Source organism: Falco naumanni, chromosome 5 (genome assembly GCF_017639655.2).
Source record: "Falco naumanni isolate bFalNau1 chromosome 5, bFalNau1.pat, whole genome shotgun sequence".
NCBI classification, from domain to species: Eukaryota; Metazoa; Chordata; class Aves; order Falconiformes; family Falconidae; genus Falco; species Falco naumanni.
Window position 1 is genome coordinate 36,290,684 of NC_054058.1, and position 27,479 is coordinate 36,318,162.

General features: G+C 42.4%; 1 protein-coding gene across 9 annotated transcripts in view; it reads left to right on the forward strand.

The window, feature by feature from the left end:
* Positions 1-12: 12 nt before the first annotated feature.
* The window catches only part of XPNPEP3 (X-prolyl aminopeptidase 3), a 35,219-nt gene continuing 7,752 nt past the window's right edge, over positions 13-27,479 (forward strand). For 3 of the 9 annotated variants that reach the window (XR_005828028.1, XR_005828029.1, XR_005828031.1), the window contains exons 1-14: positions 243-434; positions 2,086-2,202; positions 4,687-5,094; positions 6,939-7,141; positions 8,020-8,082; positions 9,423-9,536; positions 11,952-12,037; positions 12,676-12,859; positions 14,913-15,033; positions 15,855-16,115; positions 18,719-19,030; positions 22,024-22,149; positions 22,720-22,815; positions 24,116-25,975. Coding sequence is in view for 3 of the 9 variants with exons in the window: in XM_040595360.1 (XP_040451294.1) it covers positions 374-434; positions 2,086-2,202; positions 4,687-5,094; positions 6,939-7,141; positions 8,020-8,082; positions 9,423-9,536; positions 11,952-12,037; positions 12,676-12,859; positions 14,913-15,033; positions 15,855-16,021 (1,524 nt within the window). In the remaining 6 variants the exon portion in view is untranslated. Of the gene's footprint in view, positions 1,507-2,085; positions 2,214-4,686; positions 5,095-6,938; positions 7,142-8,019; positions 8,083-9,422; positions 9,537-11,951; positions 12,038-12,675; positions 12,860-14,064; positions 14,185-14,912; positions 15,034-15,854; positions 18,688-18,718; positions 20,068-22,023; positions 22,150-22,719; positions 22,816-24,115; positions 25,976-27,479 lie in introns of those variants that run through there. The other 6 variants (XR_005828030.1, XR_005828032.1, XR_005828033.1 and 3 more) reach the window with 6 other exon arrangements.

Below are 27,479 nucleotides of genomic sequence, written 5' to 3' on the forward strand. Positions count from 1 at the left end.
CTGACCCCGCCCTGCCGCCGCGCCGCGGCGGGAACGTTCTAGAAGCGGAGGTGGCTGCCGAGTCACGCCTGGTGCGGCATCGCTCCCTGTTTCGCATCGCCGCCCACCCCTCCTCGCCCTTCGCTGCCGGGATCCTGCTGTGGCCCTGGCTCCCCCCCACGTCTCCCGGCCGGGCGGCACAGGCGGGCGCGGCGGGCGCCTCAGGCGACGATCATTGGCGGCGGCGGCCGCGCTCGCTGATGGTGTCAGAGCGCGGCGCCGCGGCGGGGAAGGCCCGGCCATGCGCGGGCTGGACCGGCGCAGGGGCGCCTGGGCCTGGCGGGGGCGCGGGCAGGCGGCCGGTCGGGCGCCGCGGTAGCCGCGTCCCTCGGACATGTCGCGCCTCTCGGCCCGCAGGCTTGGCGCGGCGCTGAGGGGCTGGCGCGGCTTCTCAGGTCAGAGTCCTTCTCCCCCCACGTGCCTTACTCCGCTCTGCCGGTGCAGCCGCACTCGGTGCAGCAGGGCCCTGCCCGGCCTCCGCCCTCGGGGCTCCGGTAACGCCGGCGGGGCCGCGCTCAGCGCTACCGCCGCTTAGGGCCTTCCTTCTGTCCCGGCCCAGCTGGGCTTGCCGGGCCTGGGCAACCGTTCCGCGGGGCGTGCGGGAGGCGGCGCTCCCGGCAGCGAAGCTGTAGCCCCAGCCGCGTTGTATCCGTGGGAAGAACGGCTTATTACTTGACAAATAAAGCACCGATGTGGAAAGCTTCTCGCTGTCTTTAAAATACTGCTTTATTTCATAGTTGCTGTGTTCTGTCTCGTTGCGAGCTATCCTGCTTGTCTGCTGTGCACGTGGAGAGGAGCTGAGAACACTTTTTAGACAGCCCAAAAAGCCAAAATCCCATTGCACTGCCTCAGCCTCCTAGACTGTTACTCCAGTCAGTCATTACACAGCGAATGCTTCATGTTATGACTCTCACCTGTCATGCATAAGTAATCTTCATTAGCAGCTAGCCATACTGGCTCCCACAGAAAATCCGTGGTCTGCATGTTTTGCTATAAGTCTCCTGAGTCTCGGCCTTGCTGAAAGGCCCACAGCTGTTCTGCTACTGCTGTGCTTGCTTATGCTAGTGAAGAGTTGATTATTATTTGTTCTAAGAATCCAGTGCTGTGCTACAGCAGCATGAGTTGATTTTTGTAGTAGTCGCATGTTAAGTGACATAAAAGAGAACCAGTTTCCAAAACATCAGCTGGTAGATGTTAGGAAACTGAATACTGTCTCCTTCCATGTGTCTGATGATTTGCATCTAGGCACAAGCAATTTTTAGCTGCAAAAGGCTGTGACTGCAAATTCCAAAGTAGTAAAGTTTGTGACATTTAGTTTTTGTCTTACCGTGCACACCCCCAGCTCCCAAATGCACACTTGTAACTCTCTTTAAAATTTGTCTGCTTTGGCTGTTTGTGGATTTGGAGGTGGGATGCATAACTATGCTTCTGATGAACTGCCTTCAATTTTGCTAACGCTACTGTCAAGTAAGTCAAATACATAAACAGGGAGTCCTGAGTGTCTTTCATCAGGAAAAAAATTGCATTGCTGTGTAAATGTGTGTTAGTTGATGGCTTCTTTTTAGCATTATTAGTAAAAAAAAAAAAAAAAAAAAAAAACCAAACTGGAAGGGCCTTGAAAACTATAATTGTTCTGGATAAGTGGTATTTTTTTAAGACATAGTCAAGAAATGATAGGCAGATGTGCTTCATGCTCTGAGGTGTTTGTGGGAAGCAAGGGAGGGAGAGTGCCAAGTGCATCACACCCACGTGAATAAACAGATGTGCAAACCAACATAGCTTTCTGGGTTTTCTTCTGGGTTGTCAGGTTTAGTGTGTGTTAATTTCTTTCAATTTGATTTATGAATATTTGATCATTAGTTGAGTTGTGTGCACGTTGTTTCACAAAATATTGTGGTAGACAACAAATTGAGAAGTTAAGGAGGGATATTTATGTGTTATAAGGTTAGTGAATGCTACTAAGAGTCAAGTGTATGGAGGATGATTTTGCAGTTTTCTAACAAGAAAGGTCTTTTACCTTGACATGGTGCATTTCTTTTGCTCTAGTTTGCAAGTCATGTGCTCTCCGAAGATTTTCAATCCAGCCTGCCCAGCAGAAGAGGATTCCAAACCGGTATTTGGGCCAGCCCAGCCCCTTCACACACCCACACCTTCTCAAACCAGGTTAGATTCAGGTGCTGTATAAGGCAATCATTGGTATTTTCTTGTCTGTATTTTTCTGAGGTGTCTAAGACAGAGTATTAATTTGCTGCATCATAGGTGTCCATGGTTTCAGCTGTTTGTGATTCTCATCATTAGGCAGTAATTACATTTAGTAGCTAATTTCCTTGTCTGAGATGATACTGAGTCCACAAATAGGCTTCACATGTTAGCTTTTTACCTTTTTTCTTGTGGCATGCTTGGTGTTGCTTACTTTGGTACTGCAGACCTTTCACGGGAGTGGCATTTCACGAGCTTGTTGCCCTGCAAATGTATATGATTTATATTAAGGGGGAGACCTTTGTGCAAGCTGAACTGCCAGAATGTTTCATATCCAATGTCTTGTGAGTCACAAAATAAAGGTCTCATACAGAAAAGGAGATGGGGGGAGAGACATTGATAGATAGACACCACTTGTCAAAAGAAAATATCCCCTTCAGAAGAGTATTCAAAGCTGGAAAAGAAGAAAAAGAGACTTGTGGCTATGAAGTTAGATGGTGGCGGTGAAAGAGAAGCTGAGGTGCAGATTTTTGAGATTAATGAAAATGAGCATGTAGGTATGAGATGACCATGAATAAAAAATTTGGAAGTGAAAATATATTCAAGAATATATCCAGCAAAGCATTCTAGTTATGTGTTGTCTTTCCATAGGTGGGTAAACGGGGAGAACAGATGACTATATAACCATATACCTCTATATTTAATTGTAGAATAATGCCAGTCAGAAGGAACCTCACAAAGTTAGCAGGTCCACCCTCTGCTCAAAGCTGGGCTAACTTGAATATTAGCTCAGGGTACTGATTAACAGCTCACAGTAAGTGAGGCTGACCATTTTAAAGGTATTCACTGGAAGAGAATTCTAGCTGCCCACAGTAATTTTCCATTTAATAAAGGAGTGATGTTTTCCTTAAAATAATATGACATTGGTTTGTTAGAATTATTGTTTTAAAAATGAAAGGCCTTTAAGGCAAAGAGAATTTCCAGGCCTCGCAGTCAGAAGACAAATGGGATTTCCGTGTTTCACCTCATTGCAGCTTCTAAACTTCACTGGACTGTGGTTGTTAGAAAACTGACTGGAATGTGGTGGAGCATGTGAAATTTTCAGTATAACATTGCAGAAATGTGAGATCAGATTGCATTAAAACAGTTTCTGTATTCTCTGTAATTTCTAGATCTGCATGGTAAAACAAATATAGTAGTTTTATTGGTTTGTTTGCTGGGAGTTTTTTTAGACTTTCAAAACCAAATAGGTGTTGGGGATATATTTTTTTGAAAAGGTGTAAATATGTGATTTTCTTGAACTCTTTTGTCAAGGAAAAACATTCTGGAGAGAATTTGCCCCTCCAACCCCACTCACGCAAGAATCTACTTAAACTACAAGTCAAATTTCAACTTTTGTTCTAGAATTGTCACTGTATAATACATTAAAGAGGAAGAAAAGATAATCGAAGTAGAAAGTTAACAGTATGAAAATGCATTCTATGTTAAAATAGGATATTAGCCAAAGTACTGATTAAGGCTCCTATATTAATTTAGATCATAGTTAAGGAGTCTTACATACTTAAAAATACATACTTCAGCTGTTGTTCTTTGTTCTTTCAACTTCCGTCTGGTTTTGGTGAGTGTCTTCATCGCTGTACTTTGTAGCTTTTGTGACTAGAGCAGTTTAAAATACACTGCCATCTAAGAGATTGGTTGTTTAGTTAGAGTCATTAGGATTATAATATTTAACTTCAGAAAAATCCAAATTGCTAATTATCGAGGAAAGCTACATCAGCTCTGGAGAAGGTTCCTTCTCTTAATCGGAGTGATGCCAGCCTGCAGTTTGCGTTTGGTTTCTGCCTGGAATCTTGCTTGTGACAGGTTTGACACTGCCACCTCTGTGTTTCTGCCTGATCTCCTAGTATCTGTAACACTCAGTCTGCCCCTTATGGTTTAGAACTAGTTACTTTATGAGTTGACTTAGTGTGTATTTGAATAGATGTTCTCGCTTTATCTGAGGAAATTAATGCTCAACCTCAGGAGGTAATCTTCTGTTCAATGTCCAGATGCTATAAACCCCATCAGTTTTCAGCAGTCAAAGTTCAGTTTGCCTTGCCCCTTCCCCTTTTTTCATGTCTCTGCAAACGTCCATCTTTTTGGATGTTTGTCTAAATCTGCCAGGTTTTTTGATTTCTGCCTTTGCACGTATTTGCAGAAATACGTAACAGAAAATCTGGTTGGTTAACATAAATTTCTGTCTTTGCATGATAGAGAAGCAGACTGAGGATGTGCTGTAGGGATGGAAGCTGAAGAGGTGCATGAGAGTGCAGTAGAAAGGCTCGTGAGGGATTACAACAAAGCCATGCCTGTGAAAGGCATCAGGGAGTAGGCAAAAATCAGGCATGTGAGCAGTAAAATGTCATGAGTGCTTTGAATTTGTTGATCTCGTTTGTTTTGTATTTGTAGGAGAGGTAACCCCAGGATTGTCACAGATGGAATATGCTCTTCGCCGACACAAACTGATGGCGTTGATCCAGAAGGAAGCTCATGGCTGGGATGGATTGGACCACACCGTGATTCTGCTGTCCAACCCCACGTACTACATGACCAATGACATCCCCTACGTTTTCCACCAGGACACTAACTTCCTGTATCTCTGTGGGTTCCAGGAGCCTGACAGCATCTTGGTGCTGCAGAGCATTCCTGGCAAAGCACTGCCGTCCCACAAATCCATACTTTTTGTGCCCCGGAGAGATCCATGCCGAGAGCTGTGGGACGGGCCCAGATCAGGCACAGATGGAGCAATTGCTCTCACAGGAGTAGATGAAGCTTACACCATCGAGGAGTTCAGGCACTTAGTGGCCAAGCTGAAAGGTAACAAAAAATGGAAGGGGAATGAGATGAGGTGTGGTTTGCAGGGTCTGAATGGTATGGGTTTGGAAGGTGGTCTGTGACACCAGTTCAAAACTTACCATGAAGTTGGAGAGGTCCAGGAGGTATGGCAGTATGACAAAGGCAGTTGTGAGTTCTCATTAGCTTCTCGAGAGTCACCAGTGGATATGTAGTTTTGCAAAGAATAGTTTTTTCTCCCCTCTGAATTTCTTGTGTATCCATGTGAATGCCTGTGTGCATATCTGTGAAACATAAGGAACAGCATAAGCAAGAAAGCATCGCAAACTATGTTGTTTTAGTCATAGCTTTTTGGTGACAGAGCCAGAACCACGTGAGGTATAGGAAACTTGAAGGTATTTTACTCATAATAGACTTTGAAAATGATCCACACAGGGAGGTTTTTAGCCCACTCACCTTTTTTAGTTAGATGTTGACTTATTCTTGCAATGTGAATGTTGCTATCCTTTAGACATGTTCTTCTGCGTCTAACATTACCATGTAGCCTCAATACTTATAATCCACAGTGAATTCAGATGCATTATAAAATGAAGTTGAAGGCTTTTGACAATATAAAAAGGGCAAAGGCTTGGGGGATTACGCAAATAGAGTGAATTCTGGGGTCTTAAATACCAAAATACCATCTCAGATTCTAGTTATTTTGTTTCAAAAAAAGGATATATTGAAAATAGAAAAGTCACAGAAAGGACAACAAGGATGATGAAAAATATGGAGTGGAGTCTGTATGAAATATATGCTGGACAAACCTGCTCAGATTAAAAAAGAGAAAACAGAAGGTAAGGTATGAGAGATGTGTATGCTTATGGAAAGCACAGAGAGGATGAGTAGAAACGAATAGTTGCTATTTTTCATGATTTACGAAGGGAACAATGAAATGATCACATGGCAGGTTTTGATACCTTTTAAGTTTTAAGTTGTAGATCATTGATGGAAGGCTTGGAATGTCAAAGTTATAAGTTTTAAGACTGTCAAAGGTAGTTTTTAGTTCTGTGGGGGAGAGGTCCATGAAAAGCAGTTCATCACTGTAATGAAAATGCATCCTTGAAATGAAGAAACCAGAATGGGGAGGAAGTGCCAAGGGAAATACTCTTTCATAAATATGGTTTCTTAGAGACTTCTTGTAAGCTTCTGCTAATGGCTACTGTCACCAAAGGAGAGCCTAGGTGGACGTTAGCTGTGATTCAGCATGGCTTTTCTACTCATTGCCATTTAAAATGCTGTGGGGAGAATGCTGGTGCTAACTGTGATGCTCTAAATAAATTTCTACATAGGTAAATACATTTGTCCTCAGTAAGTTCATATTCTTTGAATGGCTGAAATAAGCAGTTGTTCCCCAAAGATATTCTGAAGTGTAGTTTGATAAAGAACCTGATTCCATGCAATAGGTAAAAGGTAAATTGTCTTCAGGCGGGAGCATCAGGGGGACAGGCTAAATGAGAGAATAACTCAGAACATGCACCACTGCAGTGCAACAGCTGCTTTGCTTACGCAAATGCAACTTTGATACCAAACTCTGGATGGATCTGTGCAAGATGCATGTGTTCAGCGATTATCATAAAACCCAGTGTTTGCATAGAAGTGGGGTTTGTCAAATCTACATGCTATGAGTTGGTAATCTTCCAGATTCTGAATAGATTTCTAGTATCCTGTTACACTGAAAGTGTCTGCATGGTCTGTAAATGATTGAGAGGAAATTAGTTTCTCAAATGTAGCAGCAGGTCTGGTTTAGGAGGCGTGAGTTTGTCCAGTATATGGAGGACATTTCTACATTTATTTTCATCTGTATCAGCTTTTGTTTTGTGTTCTAGGGGAGTCAAACATTGTTTGGTACGACTTGACAAAACCAGTGCATACAAAGCTGCACTCTGACTACATGCAGCCCCTGGCTGAGATAAAATCTCAGAACAAAAACCACATCCAGGGCATCCGACATCTAGTGCAAAACCTTCGGCTGATCAAATCTCCTGCAGAGATTGAAAGGATGAAGATAGCTGGACGGGTGACAGCAGAGGTATGGGGTCATGTCTTCTCCAGATGAACCAATGCATTCCTTTAAAGAAGAGAGGGGAGAGGGCTGTTGATGGGGTGACGGGTTGGAAGGACAGGTTTGGTTTAATCTGTTACTGAACTTCTGTGCCTCGACTATCAGCTGGGCTCAGCTCCCTCCAGGTGACAAGGAGAAACGGGAAGACTGCTTGGACTACCAGCTTCTTGCAGTTAGTGTAACTCCAGTGAAAACAAACCAGCAGCTGTTAGACTTGTTTAAAACCAGTATCTATTCAGGAACAGGAATAACCTCTTCCTAGCTTCCCTTCTCCTTCCCCATGCCATTTTCTTTCCCATTTATCCTTTTGATTTTGAAGAAACGGGACTTTTGTGAACATGTTTCCTTTGTATGTCTGCATGTTTCCCCTTCTCCCTCAAACACATTTTGAATTCATTGGGCAGTTTTAAACAAATCTGACAGATACCTCAAATGGAGTTCTGTCTTTATGAATATTATTAAAATAGATAGCCAAATAGGAAAGAGAGGCACAGCTTGTCTTTCTCTTGGAGAGGAGGAAGGAAAAGCTGCATAAGACACTCCTATTATATGTGAGGGAATCCACAGGTGAGACAACTCATAAAATGCCAACCCCTGGCATCAGCTTCAATCATCTAATCCTTGTTCAAAAACTAGAGCCAAGCAGCCCCTAAATACAGTTTCAAGGGGAACAGAGCTTAATTGGTTTGGGTCCTGGTAGCACTCTGCATTTTCAGCTGCCTCTGGTTCCTGTGTTCTGGGCCAGCTGATTTTAGGCCTTCCTCAAAAGACAGCAGGTAAAAAAACCCCCAACTTCCTTCAAGTTCAGGCTCCTTTGCTAACTGAAAGGCCTTTCTTTTTCGTAGGCTTTCACAGAGACAATGTTTGCCAGCAAATCCCCGGTGGATGAAGCTTTTCTTTATGCAAAGGTGAGTACTTTGTGGCCGGAGGTGATATAGAAGGGCTGGGTGTTGGTTATCCTTCCAGGAAACTAGAAATGTCAGATCTCTTCGTAATGTGCCTCCCACTGTAGCACATTTCTCCTTCACCCAGTTCTTGTGATTCCTAGGACATGTGGAAAAGTCGGTGTGATGAATTCTGCAGCTGTGCTTCTGGTACCCTTTTTGAAGGAACATAGCGGTTGTCTTTTTCTACTGTATTTAAACACAAAACTTACTAAACGATCAGAGATAACGGTTATTACCTTATTCTATAATACAGGTCTACTGTACAGAGCTTAAGTAGTTATCACACTTAGTTGTAAAGCCTGCTTCTTTTGACTCTAGCCTCTGACTACATCACATTACCACAGCTGTCTTGAAGCTTTCAGTTACAGTAGATGCCTGTCAGTTACAAAATAAGGACTAATTGGCCTGCTCGTTTGGTAAGGAAGTTTGTAAAGAAGTGCAGTGAGATGCTTGCTTGAGAAACATCAGCAGGATTTGACCCTCTATTACGATGTAGGTGGGCCTGTGCTGACATGGTGCTGAGCAGCAGTGACTGACGTAAAGAAAATTATTTTAATTAAAGTGTATTTTACAGATCAATTTTTCACTCCAGATCAGGATTGTAAAACCTGGTTTACTATCTGTAGGTATCCTGGAGTGTTCTGTCCCATGGGGTTTTGGTAGTTACAGAAAAGACATGTTATTCATATATTAAGGGTATAGAGGGTCTTTATAGATGTCAGTTTATTAACTTCCATGCTTTCATCAGCTTCATCACTCAAGAAAGGTAAAGGAACTTGAAGCTTACGATGCTTTTCTCTTTTTTTCTTCCCCTTGGACATTAAGGTAGTGCATGCTTTCAAACATTTTAGTTTAACAGAGTAATGAAAATAGATGCTGTTGTAAATATCCTGGTACTTGCAATTTTAAAAGGCAACAACAAAACATGACTGTTGTCATGCTGATGTTTAGGATCTTTGAAATTTGTAAAATTGTGTGGCAACTAAGAGCATCCTCACTTTGATTTGTGGCAGCGTAATGAATGTCTGAAACAATATTGAACAGCTTGCAGCAGAAAGCGCTTCCATGAGACCAGATGCAGACTTATTTAAACACTCTCATGAAAAGGGGATAGTTCTGTATTTTTTTTCTCCAGTGTTCTTGGAAAACCTTCGAGGCTGCTTTCATTTAGTAAACTCACTTTCCAGTTTTTTGTGTTGTACAAATTAAGAAAACAGTTGTAGGACACGAATTATAATAGTCCTGGGGCAGTTAATGATCTGAATCAGACTAACGGTGTCCTCTCTGAATTGGTATTCCAGTTTGAATTCGAGTGCCGGGCTCGTGGTGCTGACATCTTGGCGTACCCCCCTGTTGTTGCTGGTGGCAACAGATCAAACACTTTGCACTATGTGAAGAACAATCAGCTCATCAAGGTAAACCATATGCTGTCCAGTAACTTAGAATGCAGTGCTGTGACACACTGTCCCCATATGTATCCCCTGGGTGCTCTTTGTTTTGACTGAACAGATGAAAACAGGTACCTGTTTTCAAGTGAGCAGGGGAAAGGAATCCTACCCTGGTTAGTTTTACTGTCAGTGACAGATTAACTTTGCTCCATCTAGTCTCTTTCTCTCCTCTTTGCACTTGCAGCAGTGTTTTCTGAACAATGAAAGGACTTGCAAACAAGCTTGCAAATTACTTCATTTAGCAAGCATGTCTGGTCCCACACTGTGTGCAGCAGTGCGCAGTTCTGGGTGGGCTGCTAAGCACACAAAAGAGAGGGACGACTGCAGGAGGCAGAGTGAAGGCACTGTAGGGGGTCTTCTGCTGTCACTTGCATTGATTGGCCTTGCATTGCAGCATAAGGTGCAATAGTGTGTTCCTGCTTTGGCAAAGATGAAAAGCATTTTGGACTCCATGTAGGCCAGCAAAGCAGGGAAAGAATCAACGTTAAATGTTGAGAGGTAGATTGGACAGCTGTAGGTAAATTAACGTGTCTTGTCTTACTTTGAAGATTCACATTATTGAATTGAGCCCTCTCCAGCTTTCCTGACAACATGCTTTTAGATTCAGTTAACTGTTTTCAAAAGCAATATTCCCCCACTGCTCCACTCATGATTCGCTTTCAGAGGAGCATATTTTTCCTCTGTCTTAATGCAGGATGAAACTTTCCCCCACTAGCGTTGTCTTTTCTTGAAGCTGGCATGCTAGCAGACCTTGAAATGATCTGCAGAAACAGACATACAAAAGATATGACAGGCTGCTTTTGGCAGCCTTTGTTGTACTGTCATCCAAGGTCAGGCGTGCTCATGTAACTCTGGTTGTTTCTGTTAAAGTTGTTCACTGAAATGACTGTCACTTGTTGGTTGGGTTTTTTTTTTCAAAACTGTTAAGTAGGAGATTAAACTTGTAAACTTGACTCTTCCTTTGTGTGCTGCTTCTTACAGATCTTGTTGCCAAATAGGCTGACAAGGTGTCTAATGTGAAAGGTAGTGGAAGGCTGCTTATGGCCTTATGTGGACTTCATTCAGTCCACCACTTAGTGGACTCAGCTTTAAAGAAAGAGGACAGGATGCACGATGTAAGGCACTTACCGGACAATCAAACCACAGGCTGAATTCCCTTAGCCAATAAATTGTTACTTGGCTTGTTTAATTGCTTGGAAGAGGGCAGGTGCTATAATTTCATATTTTACTTGAAGAATTGAACCAGCTGTTCTGAAAAAGTTTAAAAGTACAGTTTAAATGGATAGTTAATGGCCTGTCATTCAGTGGGATAGTGATATCTGCTCGCTGCTAGTTTATCTACCGTATAAGGGTTTGTGGCACTTAACTGCACAATGATAGTAGCTAGCACTGGAAGTAGTGCTAGCAGTGAAATTCTGCTTCTTATTTTTTCCCTTAATGTGCTACAATTATTCTTTGTCATTCCACATCATGGCTTCTGATGCAAGTCACAGTTCTGTGGAGTGAATCTCTATAAAAGGCTTTGGATTGCATGTAGTATAAATCCATTGAGAATTTAATCCAAACTTTTTACAGACCTCACTGCTCTATTTGTTGTTAACCCCTTTAAGAAGGCAAAGCAAGGCAGTGGTTTTGTTCCCGGTCCTTTGTCTTTTTTGCATGGCTTTTTGGTAGATGTGCAGTTAGTGATTTAATTGACATGGATCAGTTTTGCTGAACTGAATTGGAGGTTCACATCTCCAAAAGTTTTTTTTCATCACCAGATGGATTCAGAGCAGTCAAGAATATATCTTGGAGCAGTCAAGAAAGTCCCAGAAGAGAACAGGGAATATGGTTCAATACTGCATTTACAGTAGTGATGCACTGTCAGAGAAGTGATTCTGCTGGGTGCTCCTGCCTTGTGACAAGGCTAAATCTTTAGCTATTGGTGATCTTGTGGGTAGCTCAGAAATACATGTTTTTGTTGCAAATCCCTTCTGTCTCAGTCACAAGCAGCAAAATTCTAGTGAAAGGAGTCACTGGTGTAATTTGCTGGAGTAAGTGATGCAGGTGTGAATGGGACTGATGTCTCAGAGCACAGAATAGTTCAAGGAAAATGTCTGGTTTTCCTCCAAAGTGTTTGAAAATCAATGTGTTAAGAATTCAGGCTGTAGATAAGCATAACAGTCAAGAGATTATCTTGCAGAGAAACAATCCAACTGGAATAGCCTATTTATAAACAGTAGCACCTGGGGTGCTGCTTGTTCTGCAAAAGGAATTCACATCTTTGCAGCTGTTTTGCAAAAATAAATACATAATCTCCTTTCCTGCTCTCAGACAGAAAAATCAATTCGGTTAATAGCCAGACTGACCCACAGGGCATTTTTTCCTGTTATTTTTCAGGATGGTGAACTGGTCTTGCTAGATGGTGGATGTGAGTTTTCCTGCTATGTAAGTGACATCACGCGTACCTGGCCTGTCAATGGAAGGTACAGTATAATAAGGCTGTTTTGAAGAACTTTGAGAAGCTCATAAATAATTGATGGATTGAGTGTTTAATCTCTGTGTGAGTAGTTTTAACGTGCCCCATTCTGTGATTCTTCAGAGTAATCAAATTATATAAACTAATCTTTCAGCATGAGAAGCTGTATTCCCCACTGCCTCATTAATTACTGCATGAATATATGCGATTACTGCTATTTCCAGCTATTACAGTGTGCTTAAAGTGCAGAGAGGGCTTTTGTGTGCTCAGATGTGGCTGACTCCGGTTGTGTGAAAGAAAACAGGAGTTTAGTTGACCTGTACATGGTTGTCAGTCATGAATTTATTGGTGTGATGTCCCTGTGATTGTGTGTTTGATTCCTGTATGTTTTGCTCAAGTGCATTCTTTTTCCTGTAGTAGCTTTGCCTTGGGGTTAGGTTGTCAGCTGAGACCCTGCCTCTACACATTGTACTGAAGGGCATGTTGTGGTGATGCTTTGTCTGGCATTTCATATGAGGAGAGAGTTGCTTTCCTTTCTGACTTTCCCTGCTCCAACACTGAACTGAATCTGTCCCCAGAATAGGTTCTGGTTAGAGGTTTAATTGTGAGAAAATGTCCTTTGTTCCTTTTCTCAATGGTTTCCAGATTCACCAAACCCCAAGCAGAACTATACCAGGCTGTCCTGGATATCCAGAAGTCTTGCCTGAGCCTCTGCTCCCCGGGTGTGAGTCTAGAAAATATCTACAGCCTCATGCTGAGCCTTATTGGACAAAAACTGAAAGAGCTGGGTGTTCTGAAGAGCAGCATCACTGAGAGCCACTTCTTCAAGGTACTTGAAGTTCTTTTTACTCCAGCTTCCCCCTACTAGGTCTGACTGTTTGCTCCTTGGGTTATGTTAGTGGCTTTAGTTTGGCTCAGGAATGTGCTTTTGAGATTTATCTTCTAATTGTCACCACACACTGTGCTTTAATTCATGATGTGGGCTGGTCTCAGCCCGGGACTGGATTTCTTTCAGACAAGGCTAAACTTGAAGATGTGTTCCAACCGTTCGCGCACAATTTGGTCTGAAGTAACCCCCCAATCTTACATGCACATAGTGTGAATCTTTGTTCCTTGGCACTTGCTGTTTCACTCTGCAGATCCATTCCCATTGGCCCGCACTACTTGTTAGTGTAGATGCAGCTTTAGAGTACAGACAGTGTGAAGGGACCTATTAGAGACATTGGCACTAACACAAAATTCTGGGTCCAGGGCTGGCTGCAGGCAGTTAGTTGTCATTTTGCAATCTGTTTAACATAGCATAAATCTGCAGTGCCACCAAAAGGTGCAGGCCATTCTTCTCAGTCATTCCACCTGCTGCACCTTTTAGTGTCGGTATTGGGATTTACAGAGCTACGTGGTGAACAAGACTGGGAAACTGGTCTGCCTTAGAGCCAAACCTGCAGGTAAAGTAAGATAGGTTTTCAGTTAGAGAAGTTTATCTGGTCCCACTCACTGCAAACATGCATGATTTGCAAAAACTGTAAAACACCTCTACTCATAAGACCCCACCTGAAGTACTGTGTTAAGCTCTGGAGTCCCCAGCATAAAAAGGACATGGACCTGTTGGCATGAGTCCAGAGGAAGGCTACAAGTATGATCAGAGGGCTGGAGCACTTCTCCTATGAAGACAGGCTAAGAGAGTTGGAGTTTTTCAGCCTGGAGAAGAGAAGGTTCTGGGGAGACCTTATAGCTGCCTTCCAGTGCCTAAAGGGGGGCTTTTAAGAAAGACAGGAACAGACTTTAGTAGGGCCTGTAGCGACAGGATGAGGGGTAATGGTTTTAAACTAAAAGAGGGTAGATTTAGATGAGATGTTAGGAAGAAATTCTTTACTGTGAGGGTGGTGAGGCACTGGAACAGGTTGCCCAAAGAAGCTGTGGATGCTCCATCCCTGGAAGTGTTCAAGGCCAGGTTGGATGGGGCTTTTAGGAACCTGGACTAGTGGAAGGTGTCCCTGCCCATGGCGGGGAGTTGAAACTGAGATTATCTTTAAGGTCTCTTCCAACCCAAACCATTCTGTGATTCTGTGATTGCTGATGCCCATGCAAGAAAGATGGCAGAACCAGGTGACGGAACTACTACCCCTTTGGTAGCAGGACAGATTTCTACCACAGGTAACTGTCCCACGGTGTCAGTGCAGTAACAGCACAAGTCCTTGCCAGTGAGCAGAGGCGCCCGCAGGTTTCTCTCGGCAGGCAGCAGCACAGCCAGATGGGAGCAGCGCCTGCAGCTCAGCCCCCGGAGAAAGTGAGGAGCCCCGTAGGACAGAGGAGGAATTAGCTTTTTGATTCCTACTGTCAAGGAGCTTCTCTCTGGAGGGAGGGACATTAGGATTGTGCGGGGGGAGGGAAGCAGTGTCTGTGGCCTGTAGAGGTGGATTAAAATCCTGCCATAGCTACTGAGCGAAACGCACACATTTGCCCTGTTGTGCCGATTTGCCACATGATGTAGCAGCTGTATCAGCTGCTTGTCAGGGTCTGCTGATGGGAGCAACCCAGGGCTTGGATGTTTGAGGGATGAAAGGGTTGGGGCAGCAAAGCTCAGTGAGCCAAAAACTGAAGTCTTGCCTGACGTGCTGAGGCAGTGATGGGCTTGGCCTGTTTTTTTCAGTGAGGGGGAAAGGCAGTCTGCAACATGCTCATAATAGGCACCTCATACTGGTGAGTTTTAAGATCCATCCAGTTCTGGTGAATGGAAGGCAGCCGCTGGTGACCAAGTCATGGCAGTAAGATTGCTAGTTAAGCACATAACTATTCTGTCTCTTCTTCCCGTCTTTTGTATTGGAACAACAGGTTAGGCTGTGCTGAACTGCCTCCATGACACTTGTTTTGTCTTCTGCTAGGCTGTTCGAAAGTACTGCCCGCATCATGTGGGCCATTACTTGGGCATGGATGTTCATGATACCCCGGATATATCCCGATCGCTTCTGCTGCAGCCAGGCATGGTGATAACCATTGAACCAGGTAAAAAGATACGCAGTCAGTGGTGGACAAAAACATGCAACACCGAGGATAACAGTGTAGCATTCGGGTCCTTTCTGGTGAAACTGAAAATTATTATAGTATTGGAAAATCTTAAGTTATTCCCCTTCCAAAGTCATTACAGTATTAGAAAACCCTATTTCCCTCCCAAACACGGCCAAGGTAACAAATTGTGGAAGCAAATTCTGAGATGTCTGTGCAGCAGGAAGTGGAGTAGTGTAGACCTGGGACTGTTAGTGTTTGACCCACAGCAGCGCATGTCAGTGGCAGTGCAGAGAGAAGCAGGGTCAATTCACTTGTGCTATGTTCTTTGGTACTGTGACTAAGCTACTACCAGTCACTGGTAGTGTAAGTCTCAAGCATTGCAATCTGCAATTACAGGCATTCACAACTTAGTTTTGTAAATTAGATGTTCCATGATGAATCTTTCTGCTTGTCGCTGGATTTGGAGCCGTCAGCTGGAAACTGGTATTTAATGCTTGGCTCTTCTCTCTATTCAGAACATTGTTAAAATCATCATTGTGAACATAGCCTTGAGAGCAAGAAGTGCAGAAAGGCCAGCTGTAATTGTGGAAGTTTTTATTAACATGATAGTGTCTGTAGGCACTAAGGGCTGCTTTTCTTTCTTTGCCCACCATCTGCCATGAGTGAGGGGAAAGAGAGTAGCTTTTCTTACTAAAAGTTTTCAGGATCAAACTCAAGTTATGTTGCTAAAAATCCAGCCCTGCTTTCGTGGTGGTGCAGTAAGGGAATGGTGGTGTTCTAGAGAGTGTTGTGTGTTTTAATTCCCTTTCTTCTTTCAGGCATTTATATCCCTGAGGATGATATGAGTGCCCCGGAGAGGTTTCGTGGCATTGGTGTGCGCATTGAGGATGATGTTGTGATAACAGAGGATGTGCCTCTCATCTTGTCTGCTGACTGTCCCAAGGAGATCTACCACATTGAGCAGATCTGTGGCCGCAGTTCATGATGCCCCTTCTCTGCCTTTTTCATCCTCCTTGGGAGCCACAGCCCTTCAGGGATGCAGATCCCTGTAGTGGGCTGTAGTTGTCAAGTGACGGAGGGTATGGACAGTTGATGGTTATTTTCCAAGACTGGGGCTGGGAAGTGGAATGCAAAAGGCTCGGGTACCGAGATGTGAAAAAAGAACCTTTTCTGGTGAAACTGTGTGTGTGCAACCTTTTCTGTGTGCATTTTCCTTCTGATTTGAGTAGTGCTGATGTTGAGCTGTTGTAGGACATGAGGGTGGATTCTTCCTTCTGCTGTGTGGATCCATCTGTTCTGGTGCCCTTGGAGGGATGAATTTTCTCAGTGCCACCAGCAGGTCTTCTGCTTGGTCCCTCTCCAGATGCACAGGTGCAACTGCTGAGACCAGGGCCCCGATTTTTCCGCTTTAGCAGTAGTTTCACAACAGTCAGACTTTAAAAATGAAGCTTTGATAAATGCTGTTTTGGGGGGATAAAGTGTGTCAGACAGCTTTGATTTTTATAGAGTGCTGGAAGAAGGGATTTTGGTAGCCAGGAAGATGGGTTTAGTTAGGAGCTTTTTCTGAAGCCTGTGGAGAATGCTTTCAGTATTTTAAAGATAAGGGTGTGTTTGGGCCTTGCTCAGATATATGCAAAATAGGCCAGCAGTAGGGAAAAACATCTCATCTGGTCTTTCAGCTTATTGGAGTGTTTGCTAATTTCAGAAAGGACAAATGGTGCTCAGGAGGCTGGACATACCCATTCTCGCTGTCTTTCACATTCCCTTATTTTTGTCCCAAATGTCTCTGTCGGTCTCCTGTTCTGAGCTGACCTCTATGTAGGAAGCAGGGCTGTGTTGGCTGTGCTGGGCTCCCCTGGTGAGGTGCTGGTTCTCACCTAGATGTGAGGTGTCCAGTTCTGGGACAGTCACAGCACCTTTCTGATTTATGCTGTGTGTATTTTTGAAGAGTCTGCTCTATAGCAGATCTCAAGTCTTTGTACGACTTTTATAAAGAATTTAAATTAATTCTCCTTTTCAAAACTCTCTGGGCATGATCACAGCTGCCTTTTGGGTTTTGCCAAGTGCAGTCAGTAACTAATGCTCTGTGATAATATTTTTGAGGCAGCTGCAAATGTAATGAGGGTCTAGAATGGGTGAGGAGTAAAGAGAACATCTTCCCTCAACATCAGCCTACCGCCCAGGCCATTGTATGCAGTAGTAAATACACCTACTAGAGGCAAACATGGCATCTGTGTATTTACTGAAAATATTTTGACAGTCAGCTATTTAATGTGTCTGAAAAATGCCTCTTCTCAGTGCATCTCCTGTTATTTATGCTTGCTGTTACATCTCATCATCTTACTTCCTTTCTAACCCTAGTTTTCAGTAGTTTTTGTCTGTTATTCTCAGTTTCCCTTCCCTTTCCATATTGTCTATTTTTGACCTACTATAATGTCACTGTTTCCTAATCCATTTCGCTTTCTAATCAACATCACTGCCTCTTCCCTGGTTTGTCCTGTTTCCCCACAGTGAATGTATTCAGAAGCGTGGGGGGAAGGTTGTCAGGGTTCCTTGAGTTTTAACCTCTGGCTGTGTTGCTGTGTAACCTCTAGTAAAATCTACTTTTTTTTCTCTTTTTTTTTTTTTTCTTTCTGTGTTTCATTTCACTTAGTGAAGGCCAAATGGACAGTGTCTTGCATCTCTCACTGCTTTTTATGGGAGCTGGGTGCCTGCACTGGGGTTTGAATTTGGCACTTCTAAGGCAGCCAAGGCATGCCATGGTTTTATTTGTTAAACATGATGAAAAGCAAATGCTGTTATAGAGTTAAGGTATTGAGTTTCACCTAGTTGAGAGAATTTGCTAATCTTTGATGGAAGCGTTTGTTAGATGCTCATACATTACAGTGCAAATTGTTAGAAGGAAGGTTTGTTGAGTGTGGACACAGAATTGATGAATACTTTTGATGTTCTGATCTGTAACACATTTGTTATTCTGATTACACCTGTTAGAGCCATATCAACTGGGACAAATCTTGGATTTTGGAACTACATAAGCAGCTTAGAATAACATTAACCTGAGAGCTACATGTGCGCACTGATCCGCACATCTGCCTGTGTACCTAACAGAGTTAATAATTGTACTTAGTGTAAATAACCCTTTGAAACACATATAAAAATTATTTTTAAAATAAAACAATTTGTTGAAAGTCATTTATTGGGCCATCGAGTTGCATGGCTCTTCAATAGATATAAACACCTCCAGAAAGAGCATTATTTTTCAGGGAGATTTGTAAATTATCTGTAACCTATCCTGGACTTGAAAGAACATTCTCAAATGTAGGCACACACTAATTCCTTTTCCTCTCAGGAAAATCCTGCAACTTGCAAACACGAATAGGTCTTAGGAATGTTGCAGATGAATGTTTCTGTCAGTAAAGAAGTGTTTGTGACTCTTGCTGAGTGGGGGCTAATGGATCTGCTAGGGCTGCTGTGCCACACCATGCTAAGTGTGTCTGATTCAGGCTGTGCGTTGCTCCACATTCTGTAATTCTTCCACAGCGTTCAGTCATTTCTTCAGTATAAACTGCTGCTAATGTTTTGAATCTGTTGTTCCATGTAAAGAAGAGTGTGTTTTGCAGAATGTATTAAATTTGAGTCTTATCAACCTGACTTTTTGAAGGCTTTTTCTCACTTCTTGCAGAGGTGGATAATCAGAGTATCATCTGGGACCTACACACATGCTGCAGCATCCCTTGAATACAACCAAATCCATGAACATTTTATGTGACTTTCATCAAGAAAACTAAAGAACCCCTTCTCCAGCTGCCCATACCCGTGGCGTACCTCCCCAGTTGCCCATCCCATACTGTCAGATTTACCGTCTATCTCTGCCACAGAAGAGATTCCGCGCTTCAGCCACTTGGGTGCAGGAGCCACTCTCAGTGGCAGCACGAGTTGCCAGCTTCTTGGTGAGGGTGTTGGTGGGATCACTGGAAGCAAAAGAGAAATTGAGGTATATGCAAATTCACTTCGGGAGAGATTTTATTGCAACTATGGCACAGGTCTTAAAGGCATCAGAGTACAAGAGAGAATGCGAGCCAGCCATCCCTGTTGAGAAGGTGCTTTGATTTCAGAGGAAGCCCATGAGGCTTTTCTTGGCTTTCCCATTTCACCCTCTACCAGTGGCCTGCTTTGCCTTGCAGAGAACTTGGTGGTGGTAAAGTCCTGTTGTTAAAGTACAGCCTGAGCAGAGGTGCTAATTTGCAGATATGCTTCTGTTGTCAAAGTAGAAAGAAATTCGGCGTTTAACGCAATTTGGCATTCTGTCTCTGTTATCTGTGAAAAATACAATATGTCTTTCCTAAAATTGCATTCATTATTTTACAAAGGAACATGATGGTGTAGGAAGGAGCAAACTGAGGGAGCATGTAAGAGCATGGAGATGGAGGTTTTTGGGAATGTACAATGCAGTAGAGAAGATTTGGAGCTGTGAGGATGTATGCAGGTAGATGTGAGAACAAGTGGGTATAAGATGGCTATTCAGTATGTGGTCAGAGTGGTGCAATAACTCCAGGAAACTGGTTATGCTAACCAGGAGGCCCTGATTGATTTCTCCTGCTCAGGAAGGGAGGAACAAAGGAGTCAGATTGTATTGATGAACTTGATCTTAACAGTTAGTTTAATTATTTCTTTTAAAAATCAATAGAATTATCATATGAGAAAGTTTTCTGCAGTTTCTTGTTATTGATCATGTGTCGTATTTTAAATAATGTGAAGGGGAAAAAGTACATTTCTAGGCAAAATCTTCATTATGATGGAGGGAGCAAGGCTGAGGTTACATGCTCTTATGCTACCCAAATTATTGCTATAGAAAATTAGTAATTACTCCCAGGAGAATTACCATAAAGCTGAAAGAGTTAGGGTTAAACTTAGGAAAAATCCATATGAGATAAATGACAAAAATGCTTTCTTTACGATGAGATTCTTAATACTTTGTGTAATTAGGTAACAAAACTCTGCACTGCAATAAATTGACGTGTTTTTTTTTTTAAACTGAGTTGTCCAGAAGCCTATATACACATCTTTTCATTATCACGCAGATCTAAGCTGCGTTTAAGTACATCATTTTCTGAGATCATTACAGTATCTCTGTTAAATGTGCTCCCTACATGCATGCTCAGCCCCTGCTTGATTAAAAATCACTATTTGCACACTATCACAACGCTGGTTTGAGGAGCGGGTCTGACTTACGAAATTGATTCTATTTCAGAGGTATAACAATAAGTTACATTTTAAAGCAGAATTCATCATCAAAGTGGACAGTGAGGCACGGTGGGCTCAATGACGCTCAGTTTTTCCCGTCGGCTCCTTTCTGCTCCTCCGTTTGCCTTGCTGGCTTCACTGGCTGCCAGCTCTGAGCTGCCTTTGCAGCAGGAAGCAGAGCAACGAGCCCCCGTCTTCCTGGGACAAGTTATGCCTCGGCCTGCCCCGTTGTTTCTCTAAAGCAGCACCCAACATTTGGCTAACCAAACCCAGACTCTTCAGAAGATGGGCAGAAAGGAACTAGGAAGAATTTCCAGGTTCTCCTTGTTTGTGTGTTACCTTCTCTTTCTGACTCATACTGCATGTGCCTTTTTAAGTACTGGGACAGTTATCTATTAACAATGGCACAGAAAAAAATTTAATTCCTGTCTGGGTAAGCCTGATGACCAGATTTTGAGCAAAGAAAAATTTAGGAAGAAAGTAGACCTGGGAGTGAGAATGGCTACTGTAGGGTTCAATATGTTCCTTCCCCTTGGATGCTAGGGAAACTGCAGGAATTGTGTGCAGTCCTGGCTTTGGAGCTTCTGGCAAATGTCAGTCTCAGACATGCTGTGGTGGGCCAGAACTGGCAGTGGTTGAAGCTCTGTGTTGATTTTCTCCCCTCAAGACCATAAAGAGCCTGTATCTTTTTAAAGAAATCTCTTTTTTTCATTACTTGGGCAGGAATATCATGGCAGCAGAGGTTGGGAGCATTCAGCCAGTGGTTCAGTTGTCAACTAGGAGAAGTTGGCAGTCCAGCAAAAACTGGGTGAGATGCAAATCTTTCCCGGGAAATAGGCTCACTGCATTTTTTTGTCAATAAATCAGAACAGTAAACAATATTGTGTGGGAGGGAGAGAGGCTCAGCTTCTTTTTATTCCCAGGCAGAATGAGGCTTCTGCCTCTGTGTGCACTTCTGGGACATTAATGTAAAATAGGATTGGCCACCGATCCGAGCTGAGGTTAAGCAGTCTGGCTCTTGTACAGGGAAACAGCAGGTATCAGGTAATCTCTTACATGTGAATCTTTTACTCAGGAAGGTAGTGCTTTAAGTTTAGGGATAATATACTTTGCTTTTCCAGTCTAACGTGCGCACAGAGTGCAACATACATCAGTTTTGCCTATGGGAGCTACAACCAATACCTCTGTAATTAACAGTTTAACATCTCAGGGTGTATGCGTAGTGAACATTGTAGTAATTCAGAGAAAGGGTAGCTGTTAATGGTACAGGAGGAGATGGGGTTTAAGCTTTCTCAGTGCAGGTCTCATTCCAGGCTACAAAACCTGGTGTTTCTGGTAGTGCCTATGAACACCCTTTCGTACTCCTCTTGGTGGACTGACCATTTCTATTGAGTGACCTCTGTGAAGTTCATCATTTGTGTTGGCATTTCTGTGCCATTGTCCTCATGTGCCATCAGGATCCCACTTTGATTCACATTTTAAAATGTTGCTTCTTGGCTAGACAAGGTTTGATACGGCATCAGGGATTAGGAGAGTTCCCATCACGGGATGGAAACCGCTGTGGAGCCGGGTCTGGCTGCCTGCTCGCACGCTGTGCATGTGTTCCTTCAGCCCAGCGGAGCTCATTCTCAGAGGGACAGAGAGACACGGCCCTACTGACTGCTCAGGAATTTGCATCCCCCTGCAGCTGCCCCTGTCACCGAGGCATTAAATCTCTGACTGTCCTAACTGTTCCCCCTCCAGACTTGTGGAGGTACCAGTCTGCAGCCGTAAGAGCCATAACCCCTGGTGTGCTTGTTGCACTGACCTGTTACTTGTCAGATTCCATAAGGTACCACTGAGGTTACTGTGATGCATTGCAGATATCTGGTATGTATATTGCTTTCTAATTTATGCTTTACCCTGTTCTCATTTCCAGGAGATGAGGTTTTTAACAGCTATGTGGGTGTTACTGTGGTGACTGTAACCAGGCAAAAACATACAGTTCATACTGAGATAGTTCTACATTTGTGGACTTGGATATGATTAAGAGATTTTTAAAGGCATGCTGTATTTTTTGCACTTCCCTGCATAACAGAGAGGTTTCTTACAAACTTTCAGTTCCACGCTATAAAACGGAAAGGTGGTTAATCTTCAAAAGCGTGTGTGTATTAGTGTATTATGTACAAGCACACACCTATTGTGCAAACAAATGTTGTGACTTCTCGCTAGTTAGAGATTTAGAAGAGATTTTTCTCCAAGCATAATTAAGATTGTTTAGATATTTGGCTCTTCATTTCTTTATGCTTTATTTGGATTTCTTGTTAAACTTGATTTTACCTTAGAATTTCCAGGGTTTATAATTCTTGGAATTATTCCGTGTGAATAATTGCCTTATCTCTGTACTATATTTTACTGTAAATCACTGCCATGTAGCCTTAACAATGCCTCCCTCTTCAGTTTTTTTTCCAGTTTTATAATGTAATTTCCCTGCAGTATGAGGCTTTTGAGGAATCAGCATTCTGTGATTCTCACCGGAGTGCCTTTCTGAAAAAGGTGAGAATGCTGTCTGAAAGATGTGATTATTACTCTTGAAATTCAAAACTGTAAACTGTAAGTTTTGAACCAAAGTGTATCATTCTAACTTAGGTTCTTAGAGAAATAAAATGCAACAAGTGTAGCAATTAAAGAAAAGGAGGATTGTAGTGCAAACCTAAATTCCTAATATACTGATAACTGCAAATTAATCTCAGCAATTAGGTATGAGAGCTATTTTCCTCCAGTGTGCAACTGTCTCTGAAGTTTTAGTGAATGTTAATAATAAATTAGAAGACTGATAAGCTGTTTCTCTAAGCTCATTTAAAACAAGAAATGTACCAAATGCTACGTTTCTTAAGGACTCAATTTTTTAAAGAGTTGCAAGCTAACAGAGGACTGAGTTGAAAATTGTCTAGAAAGTTGCCCATCTGTGGTTAATCGAGTCACTGAATGAAAGGGTAGGAGGCACCCTTTGATCAAGTAGTTTAAGTGCCTTCCTATTACAGCCATTGGATTTTACCCCCTCAATTTAGTGTTGAGCCTGCTAGCTCGTGTGTGACAGCAACAGATCCCTCAGTAAAGGCATCAGCCTTGATCTGAAGGCTGGGGGAGGGAGAAGGATGGGTTGGAGAATTGTTTCTTTCAGTCATTTGCTCCAGCTGTTAAACTACCCCATCATTAAAAATCTATGCACCTTTTTTTGCCTGCCCCCTATCCCCCCAACAGGCATTATAGGGAGGATAAGGAGCAACTTTGTGTGTTTAATGAAGAGCTTGGATACCTCCTTTGGGTTCACTTTAGCCTTGACCATGGAACTGTGACTGTACTTCTATAAAAACGCCTACGACTCTGAACTTCATGTCCTCCCTTAGTCGCCTTTCTCAGAGTCCCTAGAGCTGCACAACAGGGTTGTTCACAGTTTAGCAAGGAAAGCAAATGCAGAAGGATAAGGAACCGGAGAGGAAAGAAAGAAAATAAGCAATGAAGAGACAAAAGTGTCGCATGACTCTGGTAGAAAAGATTTTGGGCATGTACACACACAGAAGAAAATCAAGTCTTCCAGTAAATAGTGCCATCTGCTTTTTATTTTTTGTTCCCTAGTACTTAACATTTGTGCATTTGAAAAATTAAACGTAAAGTTGCAAAAGGGTTTGCAAAATGACTCCTGGATCTGGAACCATACTGCACTGAGGCCTGCCCCTCTTTTTGCCATCATGTTTGTTTGTGTAAAATATTCATGTAAATTGTTCAGGACAGGAGCATAGTTCAGACATTATCTAAGTCTTCCATTTGTTCCCGGAATCACCTGCCTTTGCAGATCTCCGACTACTTATGCCAATGCAAAGTGAAAGTAAAATTCCAAATCCTGAAGAGTAAGTGCAAAGGAGAGAACTGAGTAATCCTGTGACACCATGTTTCCTGTGAGGTTACCTTCTGGACTCGGGATCTGGTGTTTCAGAAAAGACCCATCCTTGAAACTCTGTGTTCTGTTACGTTTGATCACTTTGACCTCCTCAACAGCAAATGTCTTCCCTTGAAATCCTCAGTGTCTGTTGTTCTTGCTTCACATTTGAAATCTAACAGGCATGATACAAATTTCAGGTAACTCCAACTTTTTTCCATCCTACTTGGTAAACTTGTATTGACCCAAATATAATGTATATTAGAGGTAACATACTGTGTCAGATGTTTTCATCCTGTCACCTGATGTTTTCGGAACAAGAAATTTCCATTTGAAAGCTTGCTGCAGATTGCATGATGGAAGGTAGGCATGTCGCTGAGGGTAGGTAAAAGGAGGGGTGACCTTTTACAGGGTCCATAACCTGGATTTGCTCTGAAAAAAGTTTGGAGAAGGTCTGGAGGAGACTGACCCAGGCAGCCTGTCCCAACCCCAAGCACTGACCAGGAGGACATCTCCATGAGAGCTTTATTCCATGACTGCAGAAGAAGGGGTGTGAGCCTGTGTACACCCACTGCTGCTTTCTGCATGCTTCTTTTTCAATTCAAACAGGGGGAAGCAGATACACACCTACGTTTCTCTCTTCAGTAATTAATCCAAGAGAAGTGACTACTACCTCATGCAGCAGTTGCAGACTGAGCACATGGCAATACAGACTGCCCATCACTTATGTGGAATTCATTATTTCTTCTATCAAGTCAGTCACAGCATTATTTTCCTCTCAGTGTGCTTCACTCCATTTTGAATTTTGCTTTTCAGGCTCTTCCATTCAGTCTCTCGTAACCTGCTTGTGCACAAATTATTTCATCTGGAGGTGGCTGGACTGATTATAATAATTTGTTTCAGGAAGTTTTTAGAGGTCACCAGTGTCAAGGAACAACAGTTTGCATTATCTCCTTTATTACATGTATTATTTTTTCGAAAGAGCATTATTTGTGTCACATGGCAACTAGAAGCATTCTTGAAATTTGTGCTTGTTGCAGATTTCATATCCTCTTCCCCCAACTTTGAAATTGTTACATAAATTCAAAGATTAAAACCATTATTTTTAGTATAAATATCTGGGCAAGGTGGAAGATGATTCTTTATTTCTAGCTTTTTTATTCAAGAAACACTTCTATAAAAATAATAAAATTTTAAGGAGAAGGTAAGCTAATTTAGAAAGATTAATAATATGAATTTTAATTAATTTTGTAACTGTTAAATATTTAGAAGTTTTGAAGTATCCTTTTCACTGCTCCCAGGTGTAAAATCTAAGCAAATAGTTGAAGTTAGACTGGTCTTGAACTGGTATCTTCCAGTCTCTGAGTGGAAGTATGGTTTCTGTACAGTCTGCTATTGCCTATCATACCCTCAGCTGATCTTCATCAAAAGGCCAGCTGCAGTATCGCTGAGCCTGTGGAAACAGGAGCAAGTGCTTCCAGTGTCAATCCCAGCAATGTTTTAGTTGTTAGGACAAGGCTTTTGCTCCTATGAATTCCAGTCTTGATGGAAGTGCCTGATGTTCTCTGTCATACTCTAATGAGCATTTGAAATGTTAAGCATTAACGATGCATTCAAGTGATGGAAAAAATTCCTCCCAACTGATCTGGCCACACCTTTACTCAAAGGACCATTCCCCATGCGACTGCTGCCGTATTAGTCGGACATAGCGAGACCACAAGCGATCGACGAGCTTTTGCATATGGGGCCAGACAGAAACTTCCATTCTCTGGAAAAGTAAGTTCCGTTTTGCATGTCTGTATGTATTTGCTAGCACTAAAGGCAGAAGCCACAATTCCCCTTTCAATTGGAATACCCAATGTTATAGTAAAAAGACTTTTTCTTCACTTATTCTGCAGTTTTAGAGTCAAAATAAATTAGCGCAACGATTTCAGCCCAATGTATGCAGCGTTCACGGAGAAATGCTTCATCCACTTATTATTTGGACAGTTTCTATCTTCCTGGGAAAAAAGACTTGAAAGATTTTACCCTTGACTGCTTTCTAGCAGTTTTCTGTGCGTCACAGCAAATAAATAAAAAATGTTTTGCTTCCTTTTCATGCTCTTTCCCTGACTGTTCAGAGAATGAGATGTCCTCACTCCAAAGGCAAAGCCAGCGCACACATACACATATTGCCTTGTGCACCTTGCACCTAGTCTTTTCCATGTAATTTGAATAAACTATGAATATTCAAAACACTGTTACAAGCATCTGTGCAAAAATAGTATAAATACTGTTGTTCATGGCCAGTCTAAAGGATTCTTCAGATGACCACGAGCAGTCCGCTGCATAGCCATAATGTTTAGAGGATGGAAAAGCAATTGTACTATTTGTGTTCAGGTTCTCTGAGCTTAAACTCAGAGGCAGCTTATACCAGGTGGGACTGAGGAGGCTCTTTCATCTCAATGAAACATATGCTTGAAAATTATATGTATACTTTGGTGACATATGCTTGTGAATCAGGAACAGAGAACAAATTTTAACGTTGCAAATTTGTATACATCTGTTATTCCTGGTCCTGGAAATAGTTTGTGGCGGGGGTTTTTTTGGGGGTTGGGTTTTTTTTTTTTTAATAAAGTTTTGGATTTGCAGAGAGATGGTTTCTACAGAGTTCCCTGGTGTTAGTTACATTAGCATTTTATAGGCTGCTCATGTAAACTCTTGAGCTTTCATGGCTCTCAGTATTAGCTTTTTAATATAACACAGTTCATATTGGCTTTTATTGCTGTTTAATTTAGGTTGGGTTTTTTATGTGGCTTCTTGGCCACAAGGAACATGGCCTACACTTGTTTGAAACTTTTCTTGTCTGTGTAAGCCTGCTATTGATGTCCTTTTTTCTTGCACACCGTAACATTGTCTAAGAGCTAAACTTGCCTGTATCTGCCATGCAGATCAATTACTCTACACAGCAAACCCAGATCTCATATTACAGGTGGGAACCCAGAACTTTTAGATAATAACTGGAAGTCTCTCCTACCTGGTACCATATTTTGGTTGTTCCACAAGTACAGAAATCCATAGCTGACTTGTCTAAATAAATTGTTCTTAGCAAATGGTGTTCCTTACTTGAAGGACACATGCAAATAATTCCCAGCCAAATGTTAGTTATTGGCTTCTAAGTTCATGTGCTTTTTGAAGTGATCCCAATATCACTCTTCTCTTTTGGGCATCTGAAATTATTTACAGCAACATGTGGTTTCTCACCCTTCTATAAGAAAAAGGCAATTTCCAAATAGAAGAA